Source organism: Chanodichthys erythropterus, chromosome 11, assembly GCF_024489055.1.
Source record: "Chanodichthys erythropterus isolate Z2021 chromosome 11, ASM2448905v1, whole genome shotgun sequence".
NCBI lineage: Eukaryota > Metazoa > Chordata > Actinopteri > Cypriniformes > Xenocyprididae > Chanodichthys > Chanodichthys erythropterus.
In genome coordinates this window covers 59,459,786-59,477,769 of record NC_090231.1, presented here as the reverse complement: position 1 = coordinate 59,477,769, position 17,984 = coordinate 59,459,786, and the positions used below count along the sequence as shown (strand labels likewise).

Below are 17,984 nucleotides of genomic sequence, written 5' to 3'. Positions count from 1 at the left end.
CAGAGAAGAGAAGCTGCATAAGAGAGGAGAAGTTTTACAGTTCTGTGTGACTGTAATAAGCAGAGGAAATTCAAAGAAGTAGTATTTCATAATCTCAAAGATTACTCAGGAAACCCATCCTAAAACAACAACGTAAACGAGACCAAACTGAAAAAAAAGGAATCTAAGGGCTTATAAACACAGGGAGTATTCAACAGGTGTAAATGACTAATCAAAATCCATAGTAACTAATGTCAACCGGGAAAACAGAACAAAGGGAACAGGAAACAATGAGAAAAAAACGGGCCTAAACGTGGTATTACTCCTCCCTACGGAAAGGCACGTCCTTGCACATTAATAACAGTCAGTGCAACTAATAACAAAGTGTAGGGAGCAGACATGGTGCAGCCAAGACGAGGGAGGGAGGAGCCATGGTGAAGATTTGGCTGATGGCTCAAGGGGGACGACTGACAGAGACAAGGCCAATGGAAGGAGCCCTGGGTGCAGACGAAGAGCCAGTGAGACCGGCGACACCAGCGGTCATGGAGGCCGAGGCGGAGCTGCAACGACGAGCATCCAAGGTGGAGCTGGTGGGACTGAGGAGCAAGGTGGAGCTGGAGGGAAGGCAGAGCCCAACAGAGCTGAAGGGGTGGAGGGACGAAGCGTAGCTGAAGGCATGTAAGTCCATGGCTCAGGCAGGTGGAGCTGGAGGGACGAGGGAGCCCAGTGGAGATAGGGGAGGTGCCAAGGTGGAGCCAACAGATTGACGGGCTGAGGTGGAGTGACAGGATTGACAGCTGGAGGCAGACTAGCCAGAGCTGAAAACCTGAAGACCAGAGGCAATGACGTCAGAGGACAAGCTAAGGGGTTGAAAGGGAACCGGCGCAGGCGGGGCGGAGGAACTGGCTGATTCTGGAAGAGGAGGCAGGAGACGGAAACTTTGAGCTGGGCATTTTAAACATTCAGAAATAACATTTTCATAACTTAATGAAACATTTGTAAAATGATCTTAGAAAATGTTTTTGAAGCTGCTGCTTCAGATCATTCGCCATCTGTGAGGATTCAGCAGACCAATCAGAGAGCAGCACAGAGCACTATTATAACATGCTTCATTACAGAGACTCGCGCAGGCCGTCGTTCTTGTGGTTCATTCGCTCTGAGAGCCAGAACAGTTAGAGTTACTGAAGGACACAACATCTGCTCACTTTAGTACTTTTATATGTTTTTTGTAAGTGAGTAAAGGTAAATTGTTATTTTTTTGGATGGAAATGAGTGTTTGTATAATGTTATATAAACTTCCTCCTGATTCATTCTTGGGATTTGAGCCCTGCAGTGTTTCCACGTTTAAAAGTCATGTGAGGGAGCTAATCCAACACACACACACACTCTCTCTCTCTCTCTCTCTCACGCACACACACACACACACACTCTCTCTCTCTCTCTCTCTCTCTCTCTCTCTCTCTCACGCACACACACACACACACTTGTATTTCTGCAGGCTTATATTGTTTAGTCTTAAACAAACTCAAGTCTTAAAGACTTAAACTTATGCAAACCTTGATTTCCACATTGAATATTAGGGAATTAAGGAATAGTTTAAGGTCCACTTTCGTGAGAACTTTCTGATGCTTTTATATTATTCAGAAATTATTTTCTGTTCGACAGTAGAAAGAAAGTCACACGGGTTTGTAATGTCAGTTCTGACGGGAGCTCTTTTCCTCACGAGGAGCATCTGATTCGAGGATTTACTGTGTTTGTTCGTTCTCTCAGTGTATCATGTGATGGTTGAATCTCAGTTAATTCTGCCTTTAGTCAAATATCATCACACACACACTCTCACACACACACACACACACACACACACACACACACACTCTTCATGTGAGTGGATGTGACTGGTGAGTTCATCCACCCAAAGCTCTGTGAACTCGTACAGAAACTCTTTTACATGTGAGAAATAAGGGGAAAATGCAGTTAGATATAAAGTACAAAATATTATGTATTTCAGTGTGTGTGTGTGTGTGTGTGTGTGTGTGTGTGTGTGTGTACCTGACAGACCCTGCTTTATGAGGGACATAAATATAAACCCAATCATTTTCTGACCATGTGGGTAAATTTTGTCCCTATGGGGAAAACAGCTTAAAATTCATATTAAATTATGTTTTTTGAAACTGTAAAAATGCTGAAAGTTTTCTGTGATGGGTAGAGTTAGGGGCAAGAAAATGATGAAATGTCCTCATAATGATGGGAACAGCAGTGTGTGTTTGGTGTAGTTCTTCAACACCACCAGAAGAGGGCAGAACAGTTCAAAGCTTCACATCCAGAGGGCAAAATCCGACTGTGTTTTTCATACTAAAGGTTAGACCACTATAGGAGTAAATCCAGGCTTATTTCAAATATTCTTAAATCCAGTAGGAGAAATTATTCAGAATGGGAAAGAAATGATTCCATACCCTAAATATTACACACTTTTACTCGTTCACACACACATTTAAAGGCTTCAAACATCTATTAAATATTTTTTTCCAAACATTTCAGCACATTTTCAGTTAGGGTTTTCACTACAGATAATACACATTAGGGTCTTCATAATGCTATTTCTATTAAATTTAATTTGCATCAATACATTTTTGATAATTGAATCCAGCTGTTCTTAATGGTTAATTAATCATTTGGTACACAGATTTCTGTAAATATGGATTTTATAGAGCTGATTTGTATTTTCAAAATGTATAATCATATACTGTAATGATAACCAGTGTTCAAATGAAGTGTTAGATGATTTATAAACATTAGCCTGTATTATTTCATGAATACTGAATGAGTGTTAAAAGTTACAAAACCTGAAGTTCATATCGTTGTTTTTTGGCGATTAAACCAAAGATGTTCTCATTATGTAATGCTTTAATCTCCAAAACACAACAGTATGATCTTCTTTCATTTTAGTACTTTTAACAATAAGTTAATTTAAATGCAAATAATGCAAGATGTATGTTTCAAATCACCATTGTTACTGTACTTTAATACAGTATACACAGTCAGATATTACTCTTACATTATCCAAAACAATTACCATTATACAAATGATAAACACAATCACAAACACTTCAAAAGTCATTGCATGCAAAAATATTTTATTTTACAGTATTTTTACAACAATCCCGCATTTGCAATGCGTGAAACATACATTTAAGTAATAAATCTCAAATGCACAGTATGAGTAACATCAAGCCAGCGTTCTTCAGCATCACATGATGTTCATGACCAATCGAGGCCTGTTATTTCAAGCCTCATCCATGATCATGGAGATGGAGATTGTAGACCTTCCACCTCCATGAAGAATTCCCTTTTCCTTAATTCAGACTTGATATATTTTGGGTCGTGAGCTGAGGATGAACCTGAAAAAAGGCCTTTATTAACCCTCTGGAGTCGTATAGATTACTTTCATGATGAGCTTCAAAATCTACTGTATAAATATAGCAAACGGTTACTGTTTTTCTTGGAGAAATGATCTGATGGAGGTAAAGTTGACCGTTGTAGGTCAGATTGAATTAACTCGGAAGCCTCCATGTGAATGGACGTGATAAGCTTATTATAAGCTTAGAAAAAGAGAGTTATGTCAGTGTCAGCCAAGTTACTCAAGTATAATTTTGTATCTCTGATTATACGGTACATAAAATGAAAGTACACAAGATAAATGAACCAACAGACTTGGAAAATGAATGACAAAGTCCAAATCCGATGGCGTGTCTCTGTAATGATGAATCCTGCAGATCATCTCGTCTCCGGAGACGCGCTCTTATCTCCACGTGTTTACCAGAGCCGCTCCACCCCAGAGTCTAGTTACCTGAACTCACTGGCACGAGGTGTTCCCAAACCAAACCCTCGAGAGCACTTCATGACCGGCTGTGTTTTTGTGTCCTGGACAAGTGAACTTGAACCCTCTGCTTGCCATATTTCACCTGTGTGTAACAGCATAAGACACAAACCTCAACAGCTCAGCTACACTTTCACAGTAACATGTTCAATCAATGCCAGAGAATCTCTCAAACTCACACCTGAACGTGATCGCTTATATATCTCGAGAGGGATTCACTAGAGAGATTGAGAGGGAGGGAGGGAGAGGGAAGGCAAAGTTTGTGGGGATAACAGCGAGGGAGTAATGTAATGTTCTGCAAGCTCTCTCCATTTACTCCAACCCCAAAAAAGGACATAAATAAAAGCTGCTCTACTAGAAGCCTCTGTTGAAGAGAGAAAGTTGGAAGGCAGAGCGAGGAAACGGAGACTGTTTTCACTGGAGATATTTCATCTGAAGACTCAACATGGGGTGAGTTGAACATGCGTGATTGTGTGCTAATCTGAGACACGAGAGAGTCGTGTGTGTGTGTGGAGGAGGCTCACGGTGAGGTGATTGAGACACCTCCTGACATCAGATCAGTGGGTGTGTGCCGTTACACCCTTCACTTCTCATCAGAGCTGGACGTTATGTAACAAGAACATAAGGAAACGAATGTATCATTTATTCTGTTTATGATTTTCTTAGAATCAGGATTTGTCTTTCTGTCAAAACAGCCCTTCCAAAAAATAACGTTTAAGTACACTTAAGTAAAGTTTAATATATTTTTAAGTATAGTAGTATGTTTGTAAGTGCAATATTACTAAATTGGCCCACTTTTAGGTACATTTTAAGTGTAACAGTAGAAACACAGCTGCATTTTTCATTTGTACTGAAACTACACTGATAGTTAAATACTTGTAGAACATTTTTTAGTTTACGAAAGTACACTTTGAAGTGGTTGAAATAAAGACGAGTGAAAGGATCTAAACACAGCAGATGAAGACTTTATTTAACGAAACTCAGGACTAGAAACAAGAACAAAACCACCAAGTAAAACGTGACGAGAACTGACCGCTTCAACAAAAACGAATCACAGGTGTAAACGATAATCAAATGAGCGACCAACAATCAGTAAACTACTAGTTTAGTAGTTTTATACTGTAAGTATACTTGTAAGTTTTCTTAAACTTAACATCATACTTACTATTTATATGTTTTTTGCACTTTAAGTACTGTGCTCCTATTTTTTACTTGAAATAAACATTTTATTTTAGCTTCATGCATTCTTTCTTATCAACACTTGAATGTGGGTGTTTCATTAAAAAAAAGACAATATTTTGAACAAAAGAGTGTTTTCGTTGAAGACAAAATTAGATTCATATGCAGTTTAATGTTTGATGATTGTGTTATTTGTGATGTACCAATGCTTCTACCGCTTGTTTCTGCTTCTTTTTTATTCTCTCCTGCTGTGTGAGTAATTTCGTTGTCGGATTTTCTTGCTTTATTTGGTTTACTGGTATTCAAAGGCCATATTTTTGTGTTTGTCAAACCCTCACGCTATTTATAGGCAATGAGTCTCATTCATTAATAATTGCGTGGATAATTTCTTATCTGTACGCACAGGAGAACTTCTCAGGAAAAAGCGTACGCTCATAAATTAGTTCTTATGCTGCCTTCACGTGCTATCGGAAATTTCCCGCTTCCCACTTCTGAAGTCATAATTACGAGCACATTGCATTCAAATTTTGACTTGAGAGGATGTTCATTTCCAAATTTTTAACTAGGAAATTAGTATTTACAGCGCTATATTATGACCAATTCGTACGTACCAATGATGATATGACAATAGTAGTGACGATAGTAATGTCGATAGCATGTGAAAGGAGCATTAAGCTCGTTCTAATGATCGGCCGCGTACACAAGGTTAGTCAATTGTATAAAACACGCCCCTGTCTCCATATAAGGGCGTTCTGTACAGCCTTTCATCGCTCTCTGCAGGTCCTCCAGCAGTGCCAATGCGTCATTCTCAAAACCAGTTCAAACACAATAAACACCTTTTACACAGATTACACAGCTCTCATTAGCCAGCTGGACATACGCATATTCATAGGTGTGGTTTTTGCGTACCTGTGGTTTAATTTTTTTCATAAATTTAGAATAAATTTTAGTGCAATGATCCATTCATGAAAACATTCATACACAGAACGTCTCTTAGTGAGACCCAGTGTCCTTTTCTTGTAACAGTTTCCCACAAAACAAAACAAAAGCCACAGTACGGCCTGACCCGACACCAGGATCTGGGTCGAGAGTCATTTTAGCCAGCACAAAACAGCTGGCCCAGTCTACTAAACTGGTTTAGAAGCGAACATCATTCTCACTATACAGTTACATTTTATTAAGTCTATATTTACTCACACTCATGTCGTTCCAAACCCTGTGCAGTAATTTTGTCTGTGGAACATGAACATTTGAATGTTTTGTAAAAATCATTAGGCATTAGGTCACAGTCTGAGGCTGCTGCGTGAACTCTTCTTAATGAGATGGTCTGTTTAGATAATTGGGAAAGTGTTAATATGCAAAGCCAGCATTGTAAGCTTGGTAAGAGTTCCCTTTACTTTTGAATGCTTAGTATTTTCCAGACCAGCTGGATACATGTTTTATATATGATTTACATTTGCAAATGTTGGGTTAAATATGGACAAACCCAACTGTTGGGTTGTTTTGACCCAGTGGTTGGGTTAAAGGTTTGCCCAACATGCTGGGTAGTTTTATTTAACCCAACTATTGTTTAAAAATTACTATATGTCTGGCTTAAAGTGAACCCAAAATAGGTTGGAAATTAAAAATCAGACACACAATTACTAGAGGAAACAATAATAATCAAAATGTGAACATTTATTAATAAGCAATTTAATAAATGTTTATTGTTTAATTATTATTCATTGAACATATTAATAAATCTTAATTTCCAACATATTTTGGGTTCATTTTAAGTGAGCAATACTGTAATTTCTAAACAATAGTTGAGTTAAATAAAACTACCCAGCAGGTTGGGTCAAACATTTAACCTAACCATTGGGTTAAAACAACCCGTCCATTTTTAACCCAGCGTTTTTTAGTGTACAGAGACTTTCCGAATCTTGTGTCTTCTTAAATCAGTCATTCATATAGCAAACCCCTTATTTTTAAGTCATTAAAACACATTGTGAAGTCGTCATGGACAGAACTGTCAGGCTGATGCACATCACAGACCCCTTCAGAGGAAATCCAGTTTCCTCTGTTAGTATTTGGAGATCCCCTTGTGGTAAGGTGGATGTTTAAGAATGTTTTTATTTTTTTTAATTCTGAGCACTTGTATAAGTCACACATTCCCTCAGGGGAAAGAGCGGCAGAGCCAAGTTCTCACTGTGTTGATTTTAAATTTCCATTTCTAGGCAAGAGTTATTCCAAAGACCTCTTACTAAAAATAAATACCCAAGAAGGGATGAGCAAACGCTTCGCTGAGAGCAGATTTGTTGATGGAAGCCAGAAAATGATTGAATTCTGAACTTCCAAATATTTATCTTTAATATGAATTGTGTGCGGTATTAATGCATCTTTGTCTAAAGTTAAGTTTCTCTGAGATCTGGGGAAAGTCATGTGTTAATAATACTTTCACTGTGAAGTCCAACATTTTGACCATCAACATATTCCAGTCCACCAGCATATGATCAATATATATCTCTAGAGGAGTCCGTGCCTCGACCAAGCTATAGCCGTTTGGGCAGCATGGCTTTTAGAAAGCTGTGCACGAGATGGACTGAAACGCAGAAAATGAATAGCCGGCCCTTTGAAGGAGCTCATTAACCACTTGATCAGTTGCCTGGAAGGTATTTTATCTTAAGAGTTTTGAAATTCCTTCAAATGAATTGTAGCATAATAGTGATCACTTGAAATATCTTGCATTCTTCTACATTTCCACTTCACAGTGTATAAGATTAATTTACACAGGTCATTCCACATGCTGAAAGCTTTATCTCGTATCAGCTGAAGTAATAAAGCAAGAAAACAACGCCGCTGTCAGTGAATCTCTTCACGTCTGTCAACCTTAGCAAAGGCTCATCATATACTGCCGTGAAGAGCGAGTGTAGCCTATGCATTGTGACATCTTCTATTGATAACATTTATTCACATTTTGTTCTCCATCTGGCAAATTATGACTGTCACTTTCAATATTTTGGTCATTTTTCAAAAGGGACGGCACTGGCTCAGCATACTCCAGTGAATTTTCCACATTTCTATCTCCTCAGAAATGAATAATGGTGCGTTGAAGTCAAAGATCATATTTACGAGTTGAACGCACAGTCATAAATATGAGTGGGAAGCTCAGGATTTTCTTTAAGCCTCGAGTTTATGAGTTTTGGGCCGTGAGAAACATGGAGAATACCACAATACTTGCAGGTGATTCCAACAAAATAAGCATATTGCACAAAACATAACAGCATTGTAATATAACAATATAATATTTAATGATAAACTTTATGGTTTCATGAATTAATTAAAAACATTCTTTGTACTTAATTTTCAAGAAAACTTGCTTTATTTTTGTTGTTTTGTTGTTGTCAAGTCCTAACCGATGTCTAATCCATTCATCAGCTTAATTACATCAGCTTAATATAGTTTTGTAATGTGTTTGATTACACTTGTACAAACTAAGCTTCTCATCACAACTCAAAACAAGAACAGCATGAAACAAACCTCGTGGGATTTTAGCCGTTATTTGTGTGGAAAGAAGCGTGACAGGATCTTGGACACCGCCTGAGGGAAATCAAGAGTGTTTTCACGCGCTGAAATGAGCTCTTTCCACTGAATTAACAGAGAATTACCTGAACATCATTAGAGGAGAAAAGCAGCAGAAACCTCCGTCTCTGCAAACAGTTGTTTTTGTTTTGCCTACATGTTTATTTTTCCGTGACAAACAGCGAATGTTGAAAAATGTCATTAGCCAGGAGAAACTGCCTTTGAAGGTAGATGGTTGGGGAAATAATATATTGATAATCTGCATTATTCAACATCAAACCAAAGTTTTAATAAAAATGGGGTTCACATAGAGGTAACCAATAATGCAGACAGTGTGCTTGGACCGATAAATGTGTTCCAGATGTACTTCTATTGTTAGCAAAGACCTACTTTTCACCCTGTTTTACAGCTGTTTAAACTGAGGAGATAGTTATAAATCACAGAGATAATTGGGAATTTGACAAGCATCTTTCATACAGGATGGATTGGATGTATTTCCAGAAGCCTAGAAGACATCCTACTGTATGTTGATCCCATTGGACACAATGTAAAGGCTAACTAACCAACTACGATAACGATATAGTTCTAAAAATCATTCTAAATGTAAAAGAACAACACAATTATAAAGATAACAGTGCAGAGAAACGATATTAGAATTCTTTTCCAGCTGATGAATGATAAAACATTGACAGCCAATCAGAACCATTCTAGATCGTATGTAGCCCTGCCCCTTTTCAGCACTGCACTTGTTGTCACTGTTTCCAAGTCCGCATTTTTTCGGACTACTTTAACACTGTTGCCGCGGGTTGTTTTCCATGTAGCCTACGCAGGTTGAAGCGACCCCAAATAACAGGATATTTAGTTTAATTTTTTCAGGGGAATCCCGCTAAAAATGCAGATTTTACCCCCCAGAGCACGATTTTTATCGGGGGACCCCTCTGAAACGTGATTGGGCTACTTGTGGGTAGCAACTGGTTGGGTTTTGTTGTGAAAACCTGGCAACCCTGCTAGCCGTATTCTTCCAGTTTGTATTTCCACAGCATTATTCATGAACCGCTCGTTTTAAAGTCTTCCCGGTCTAATGAGATTTATTATGACGTCCGCTTCAATCATTCTAAATTCTCATGATAACTTTCGTTAACTCTACAATGAGTAAATCCACTTCACCAGCTAATTACTCTTTGACAGAGATGCCATAGAAATATATAAGCTACAGCAAAGACAAAATTCTGAAGATGGCTGCGCAGATATACACGCCTCATTAGCGGCAGTTTCATTGGGCTCCTATACATGAGCAGAGACTATAGAATAACACAAGACGTGTCACTCGTATTGTTTTGAATGGGAGAAAGTGTAACGTGCAATATGGTGGAATAAGTCCCGCCTTCTAAATAAGAGCCAATCGCCGACTGGTAAAGTCATCGCGTCACTGCAGCGGCCGTTAGAATCACCGGTTTCTATAGAAACAGTCAGACGCGCGGCTCCGAAGAGACGCGCATTTAGGTCTGCGCATGCGCATTAGCTTGATCCAGCCTGAAAAATACACGTTTTTTGTCATGATTCGAGCGTTTAGAAACTAAATTTATGAGCTGGCTGTTGTTAAATTTCATTGGTGATTTCAAATATGAAATTTTGATGGTTGCATGATGACCAGGATGCCCGAGAGGCGTTTCAAAAATGGCTGCCGAGTGAAATGACTTATCTTAAAGGGACTTTGACGTAAGCCGTCCGCCATATTGGAGCAGACCGTGAACATTCGAGAGCAGGTTGACAGCGTCTGCAACCATAGTCAGAAACAAAGGCTACAACAAGACAAAGCCGTCAGCTGGTACAACAACATTAAAAGTTGCCATAGTAAAAGTAAAAACATTTAAAGTACCATAGTAAAAACATGTAATATTGAGTTAAAAACACAAACCAACACATTCCCACCTGTGAAAGGTTATCCCATTTCTTCGGGAATTTAAATCTCGGCGGTTTCACAGCCAGAAGAATTTACTGTGAGTGACGATACACTGACCGTTGCAAGATGGCGGATGCGCCGAAGTGTGTGAAGCCCTTGTTGCATCTACATGTATGTTCTTTGAATTATATATATATATATATATATATATATGTTACTTTCTCTGGCGCATACTAACAATAACGGCACCAAGACACGACGGCATCATTGGACTCTCTCAGAATGATTTTTTCCAGTTGATGAATGAGAAAAACATTGACAGCCAATGAGAACCATTCTTGCTTTAATGAGCGCGAGCATTTAAAGCGGCAGGCGTATTATACACGTTAAGATCATATTATGGGCTCATGTGATTTTTTGCACATAGTATAATTTATAAGTAGGCTATGATATTTAGTGAGTTTGGTCAGATAAAAACACTGTCTTAGTACATTAAGCCACTTTAAGCGTTTTAGAATGTCCCCGTGTCATGGTTGTGATTTAAAATTTACATGGCTCTAAATATAAATTGTTTTTCTGTAGAGTATGTCTTACACCATGATAGAGCTAATTTGCTTTTTTTTTAAGAAAAAAAAATGCAATACAGATATAGGAACATTTTACAATTGCTTTAGAGGGAAATAGGTGGTACATTCAGTGTGTAAATTATACAGTGACTTTAAAGGGAACTTATATAGTCACAATCTGCTGATGTGAAATTTTCATCAAAGTCAACAGCATATGAGGAAGGTTTTTCATATTCAACATATGCATGTGTTCACATGACTTCCAAATGAAAGAAGGCATTTAATGCTGTTGAAAGTGTGCCAGCAGATCCAGACATTCACCACAATATTATTAAACCAGATGCATGGTAATTTACATAATGTCATTTTGAATGTAAAATAATGATGCAAACATATTCCAGTTAATTTACAGCAGCAGCATAAGAGTTTTGCCCGACCAGTTTAAACAGCGTTTTTGCATCGGGCAGAACTCAGACATCCTGTTATATATTCATCTCATAAAACCACCTGCATATCAGGGTAAAGCCTCCCCTCGCACACTTTCCTTTGTGTTTATTCCAAGTCTTTCTAGACCTTCGTGATGTTTACCAGGGAAAGCACTGTGGTTTGTCAAGCTCAGAAAGAAAGACTCAACCCCCTGAAACCCCCTCCACTACCTCCAAACACATTTAACAATATTCAGCCGGAGCTCAGATCACTTGGAAGGGTTTCTACCGCAGCAGATTTCCTCTGAAATGCCCTACTTGTGACCTCTTCATGGTCCTAGAGGAGATGTGATATTCAGGAGAACTGTTGGAGGTAAATATGCCTGCAGGTCTTGATGTGCATGTCATGGCATACATACAAACGGTGCATGCATTTATAATAACAGGAACTGTTTAAGGAATAGTTCACCCAAAATCATTTCCCATGAGGACCTTTCAACAGTTCAAAACACGTTCAAAAATATTCTTTATGTTCTTCAGTAAGTGCTAGAGGTTTGTAATGACATTTTTATTTCTGTGTGAACTATCCCTTTAACTGTGCAGATTGTTGGTGGTATGTATTGAATCAAAGGGGAATAGGTGGAGTGTGTGTTTCATGCAATGACGGCTATTTTAAAGGGAGCAATCTGACGATGTTTATCTTTTTGGACTTTAAGACAAAACATTGAAACTTTTTGTGATATATCCAAATCTAAAGGGATAAATAATAACAGTATTTATGTTTTGTCTGATAATAATCTTTAGAAAAAGGGCTTGACTGACGCGGCCAGGAGAAAATAAGCACCATGAGTCACTTGGAATCTAACGTTTGGTGGTCACTGAAATATCTAAATAAAAAAAACAAAATAATAACATTTGAACATATATGATCCCAAACCTTCCGGTTGTGACTCACGCCTTAATTAGAGGGTCAGATCCGGCCATAATTTGCAGCATAATAAGATTAATTATTCAATAAATATGTAAAAACGTTTCACTCACTTTAAGAAAAAACAGAAAATTACCATTACCTTTACTGTTGTACACTCATTATTGCAGTGCATTATGGGATTGAAAGAGTGTGCTTGATAACGTCCACTATGGTTTCGGACACCAAAAGGCTGTTCCATCAAATAGTGCCCTATTTAAGGGTATGGGGGCGATTTCGGACACGACTTTTGTTTGTCATTGATTACCCGCACCTGTGTCTTGTTAGCCTCCTGTTTTCCTAAATATACACCCGTGTTTCAGTTGTTTTGGGTCGGTCGTTGTCTTTACATGTTTTTGGAAAGCATTCCTGTTTCCTGACGTTTGTTTGGATTATCTTATTGGTATCTTCATCCCAATTTGGATTATTTTTATTCACGTGTTTCTTTTATAAATTTCTGCAATTTGATCCTCCTCTTCCCTGCTGAACCATAACAGTAATGCATAATTTAAAAGACGGATAACATACCTACGAATGCTCAATACAGAAAATGTCTTCAAATGAACACCGCACATTGGGACTTTTCTTATATTGCCCATGTTTATGTTTTTTTATCATCTGGATATCAGTATAAAAAAAAGAAGGCCTTGATAAGACAGAAACATGCAAGCACTAACTATCCTTAAATGAAAATATCCCATGATTTACTCACCCTCAAGCCATCCAAGGTGTATATGACTATCTTCTTTCAGACGAACACAATTTAAAAATATCCTGGCTTTTCTAAGCTTTATAATGGGAGTGAATGGGGGGCGAGAGTTTGAAGACCCAAAAAATGCATCCATCCATCAAAAAGAAAATAATCCACACGATTCCAGGGGGTTAATAAAGGCCTTCTGATGAGAAATGATGCGTTTTTGTAAGAAAAATATCCATATTTATAACCAGTTTGGCGGGTAACGCAATACAAGTAACCCAAAGTTACATAATCAGATTACTTTTTTCAAGTAACTAGTAAAGTAACTCATTACTTTTAAATGTACTCAGTTACTTTTTCAAATTGTTTTCCCTTTTATTGACTGACAGCTCTCCTGTCCGCATGTTGAGGGAAATTGTGAGTAAATGCAGAGACGTTGTGTGTGAACACGATGGTTATTGTAGTTGTAAACTAAAAGTGAGCAGATTTACTCGTTTACTTCTTCTCCTGCATCCTATTCTTCTGTATTCCAGAATGGCAGCACAGCTGAATGGTTTGTTTGAGCGGCGCCCTCTACAGTCGTAAATTTGCATTTCTTTCACCAAAAAGATAACTTTTTTTGTTGTTATAAACACAAACAAACAAACAGTCCAGCCCAGAGCAGAAAATGTAACACAAAAGTAATGTAACACATTACTTTTCATAAAAAGTAACATAATTAGTTACTTTTTAGGGAATAACGCAATATTGTAATGCATTACTTTTCGAAATAACTTTCCCGAACACTGTTTAAAACTTACTTAACTATAATGACTAGCTTCCAGCAAATGGCCGTACGCATCGAGTTACGGCGGAAGCGTAACCCCTGGAGTATCGTAAGCTTAGACGCCTCTCACAGTTCAAACTCAAGCTCCTCTTCTCTTATGTCGAAATTCTCCAACATTTCTCTTTAAAAATGATCGTTTTAGACTTTAATCCATGAGCGGTGTTTTGTTTTGCTCTATCCTCTGCGCTTCTGCGTTCGTCATTGCGTGGGGTCAGAGGTCACTCTTCTGCAGAGAAGTACTTGAGTAAATGTAATTAGTTACTGTGCTTAAGTATCTTTTTGGCTACTTTGTAGTTGAACTGAGTATCAAAGATATTGGCAACTTTTACTCTCTACTTGACTACATTTTTGAGCAAGTAAATGTACTTTTTACTCCACTACATTTGTGATGAGTAATGCAATCACACACTACATTTTTCACGGCAGCTAACTTTTTCTGCAGCAGTTTGTTTCTGATATAAAGAAGCGATATCGCCATCTAAAGGCATTGAAGGTACTACATCTTGTGCATTTTGCCTTTACTCACCCAAACTTGTCAACAAGGATACTTTACGTGAATGTGAGTGCATTAGCAGGTAGTTTCTGATCGCAGGTGTTTGATTTTTGAGATGAGGAAATGACTGCAGCTGGTGATGAGGCTCAAACCAGCACACAACCTTGACTATTTAATTTGACTTAACGTTATTTTATATATATGCTTTATTGACGAGACCTTTTTGACTGATATTGGTTTATTATGGCCTTTCTGTGCACTTGAGCTCAACTGAGACTTGAGAGTTTGTAGATGTTTAAAAGGTTGTTGTGTCGACCTTGATTTATTGCAATATTGAGGTGTTCAATTTTTTTTAGATTTTAGAAAATGAACATGATTTTTTTAATTTTACAAATCAATTGTTTCTTATTTTCACTGGTACTAGTGCATCTCTGAGTCTTCATTCAGCATGAGTAAAATACTAAAAGTACTGTTAAAATCAGACTTTTACTCAAGTCGAATTGGAATTGGTTACTTGTAATTAGTCATTTTCGATGTACTTTTACTCAATTATGGTTTTCAGGTACTCTTTACACCTCTGCTCTTCTGCTTCTAGTTATTATAGTTAATAAAGTTTTAAATATGGATATTTTTCTGATCGCTTCACATCCAGAAGACCTTCATTAACCCCCTGAAGTCGTATGAATTTCTTTTATGATGGATGGATGAGCTTTTTTGGGCTTCAAAATCTTTTCTATATCTATCAGAATATTTCTAAATATATCTCCGCTTGTGTTTGTCTGAAAGAAGATAGTCCAGTCTGAATCTCTCTTCAGCAGGTCTCATACCATCATTGTTTTAAGAGGTTCAACCCCAGTCTCTCTGTCCCCATTAAACCGGCTCTTAATAAATGATTTTACTGCCATGTTTGTCTTGTTGAGCGCCACATAGGACAAACTAAGCACTCGAAATTGTTTCCACTGGAGGACTGCATGGGTCCGCTCTCCGTCCGAAGCTCTCCTCCACGCCTCTGACTGCAGGGTTTACAATAGAGTCTGAGCTGTTTAATGTAGTGCAGGGAATTATGTGGAGGAATAGAGTGTTGTTTGACTTATGACTGAAAGCCGAACTGAGTAGTTTAGCTTTGGGTGATTTGAGTGACCACATCTGGACAGTGTTTCAGCCCGGCTTCGTGTGTCCTGCTTGAAGGTTGTACGTGGTGCAAACAGCAGCATAAGCCCAACATGTCCTGACAGGTCCATCTTCTGTGGAAAGATAGTCAGAAGTCCTCGGAGTTGCGAGACGAATGAAATGCAAGCATGTTTTATCGAAACATTTTCCAATACGGTTGACATAGTCTCTCCGGAGACGGTCATTAGCTCATCCAGGCCACCGTGTTTACAACAGAGTCACGTTTGTACCCCAGAGAGCACATATGCCTTCAGCGGTCTCTCGCTGTCCCGGGAGACAAGAGGCACCATCTGCTGGTAAAGTTACACCCGTGTGTCAGAGATGGAGTGCTGGGGCGGGTCAGGATGGTCAATATAGGCAATGGGTTACAAAAAACTTCAAAGGAACCAATGTCTGGTAAGGGTTTAATGTTCTCCTAATGATAAAAGTATTGGGGTAATTGACAAACTGACTTATGTAGGCTGTAAAGCAATGTGTGTTTTAGGTGATCATTTTGTCTAAATATTTAATATTACATTGAAATATTCCATGCTGTCTTTAGTCTGAGCTCTGCATGTATAATAATAGTTAATGGTAATATTCGTAAAATGTTGATTAAAGTAGTTTTAAATGAAGCATGAGGCACTGCAGTCACTGACTGACACGTCACGCCAGCTTCACATATGGCGTCTTATTGATTTACTGTCAGGAGTTTATTTCCTAATATCAAATGGCAGTGAAAGGTGTATAAATGATCATTTTACATAAAAAAGTGATGATATAGGCTATTGTGATCATTTTCCATTGGTAACAATGGTTTCACAAAAATAGTTGCTACTATTATTTTTACTATACTGTGAAAATCATCTTTCATCTTTCCATTTGTAGTATCAATGCTGTAAAATCATATTATAATAATATTATATTCTTAGATGTTCTGACAAGATTCTCTCAAAGTTACGAACAAACTTCTTTCAGTAACGTTACTAGAACGTCCGTTTAAAGTTATCTGTCATTTAATAATATTCTCAAAATGTTAGCACAAAAACATTCATGTTTTGTTTTTGTTTTTTTGTTTTTTTTTCTGAAACTTTTTAGTTTGTCGTTTGTCTGACATTTGTAAATGTTACTAGATGAACCGATACTAAATTTCTCCACCGATACTGATAACCGATAATTCAGAACGATATCTGCCGATAGTTTGAGGGTTCTCATAATTTCATTATCATTAATAATTGTATTTTTAATTACTATATTTTGAAAGAAATGCAAATAAAAACTTTATTCTCTAAATTTCATCAACATGTTTCAGAGTAACTATCAGTCATAAACACATTACTCGTTAATAAAGTTTAACACACATGAAAGTGTGAAACTTTGGCCGATACATTATATTGGTGCATCTCTAGTTACAGCGAACGTTCTAAAGTAACGTTCCCACAATGTTTATAATGATAGAATGGAATGTTTCCTTAACATTTGAATAACAAAGATACATTTAAAAAAAATTGATGTTTTGAACGTTTAGAGAACATAATATGAACAATATGAATATTATCAAAACAGTCTTAGAACATATTTTTGTTAGGCTATATGTTCAAAACGTGTAAGATTTAAGAGGTTTGTTCAGAGTTGCTCTGTGACAGACTTTCGTTTAATGTAGGTAGAGCAAGAGAGAGAGAGAGAGAGAGAGAGAGAGAGAGAGCAGACGCTGGTGTGAAGTGTGTTTGTAGCTGAACATCAGGAGAGAGAGGCGGATGATATTCACCGGCTGATCCGCGGAATGGAGGTCTATCCTCCCGATCGAGAACGGATGATGGAGGCTTGGCTTGACGACAACCTAGAGTTCGCTCATTCTTACTTTGTACGAAAGGCTTCTCGGTAAGTTCAGGAGCAGTTTAAAGACGAGGCAGTCCTGAAATCAGACCAATATACTCGCTTTCTGCAGCTGCGCAACGAAGCGCTGCATATATTCTCATTTATCTACAATATAACTTGAGCTGTTTTACCTTTGGACTGCGTGAAGAAAAGTGTCGGTGTTTGCTGCATATTGTCCTGTATGCGTTTCCTGCATATTACTAATTTGGAACTTAAACGCTTTGTCAGAGGAATTAAATCTGAGGTTTTGTGTGTAGCCTTTCATTTCACATTGTAAGAGTGTTTTTATTTAGCATTATTTTTGGCTGCTATGATTGTATTCTCACTGCTTACACTGTTTAACCAACCAACAAACAAAGGTGTGAAGGCTACTTAATACTGATGTGATTGATATATTGATGTTCTTCATGCACTTCAATGCAGAGCTTAAACAAATAAGATAACTATGATATCAGATGAATTAACACACCTGCATTTATCTAGG

General features: G+C 37.8%; 1 protein-coding gene across 3 annotated transcripts in view; it reads left to right on the top strand.

Moving 5' to 3' along the window:
- The first annotated feature begins 4,030 nt into the window (after positions 1-4,030).
- pde5ab (phosphodiesterase 5A, cGMP-specific, b) overlaps positions 4,031-17,984 on the top strand; it is a 49,027-nt gene continuing 35,073 nt past the window's right edge. For 2 of the 3 annotated variants that reach the window (XM_067400303.1, XM_067400302.1), the window contains exon 1: positions 17,363-17,503. In XM_067400303.1, the coding sequence (XP_067256404.1) occupies positions 17,406-17,503 (98 nt within the window). In that variant the 5' untranslated portion in view covers positions 17,363-17,405. Of the gene's footprint in view, positions 4,307-17,362; positions 17,504-17,984 lie in introns of those variants that run through there. The other variant, XM_067400304.1, reaches the window with a different exon arrangement.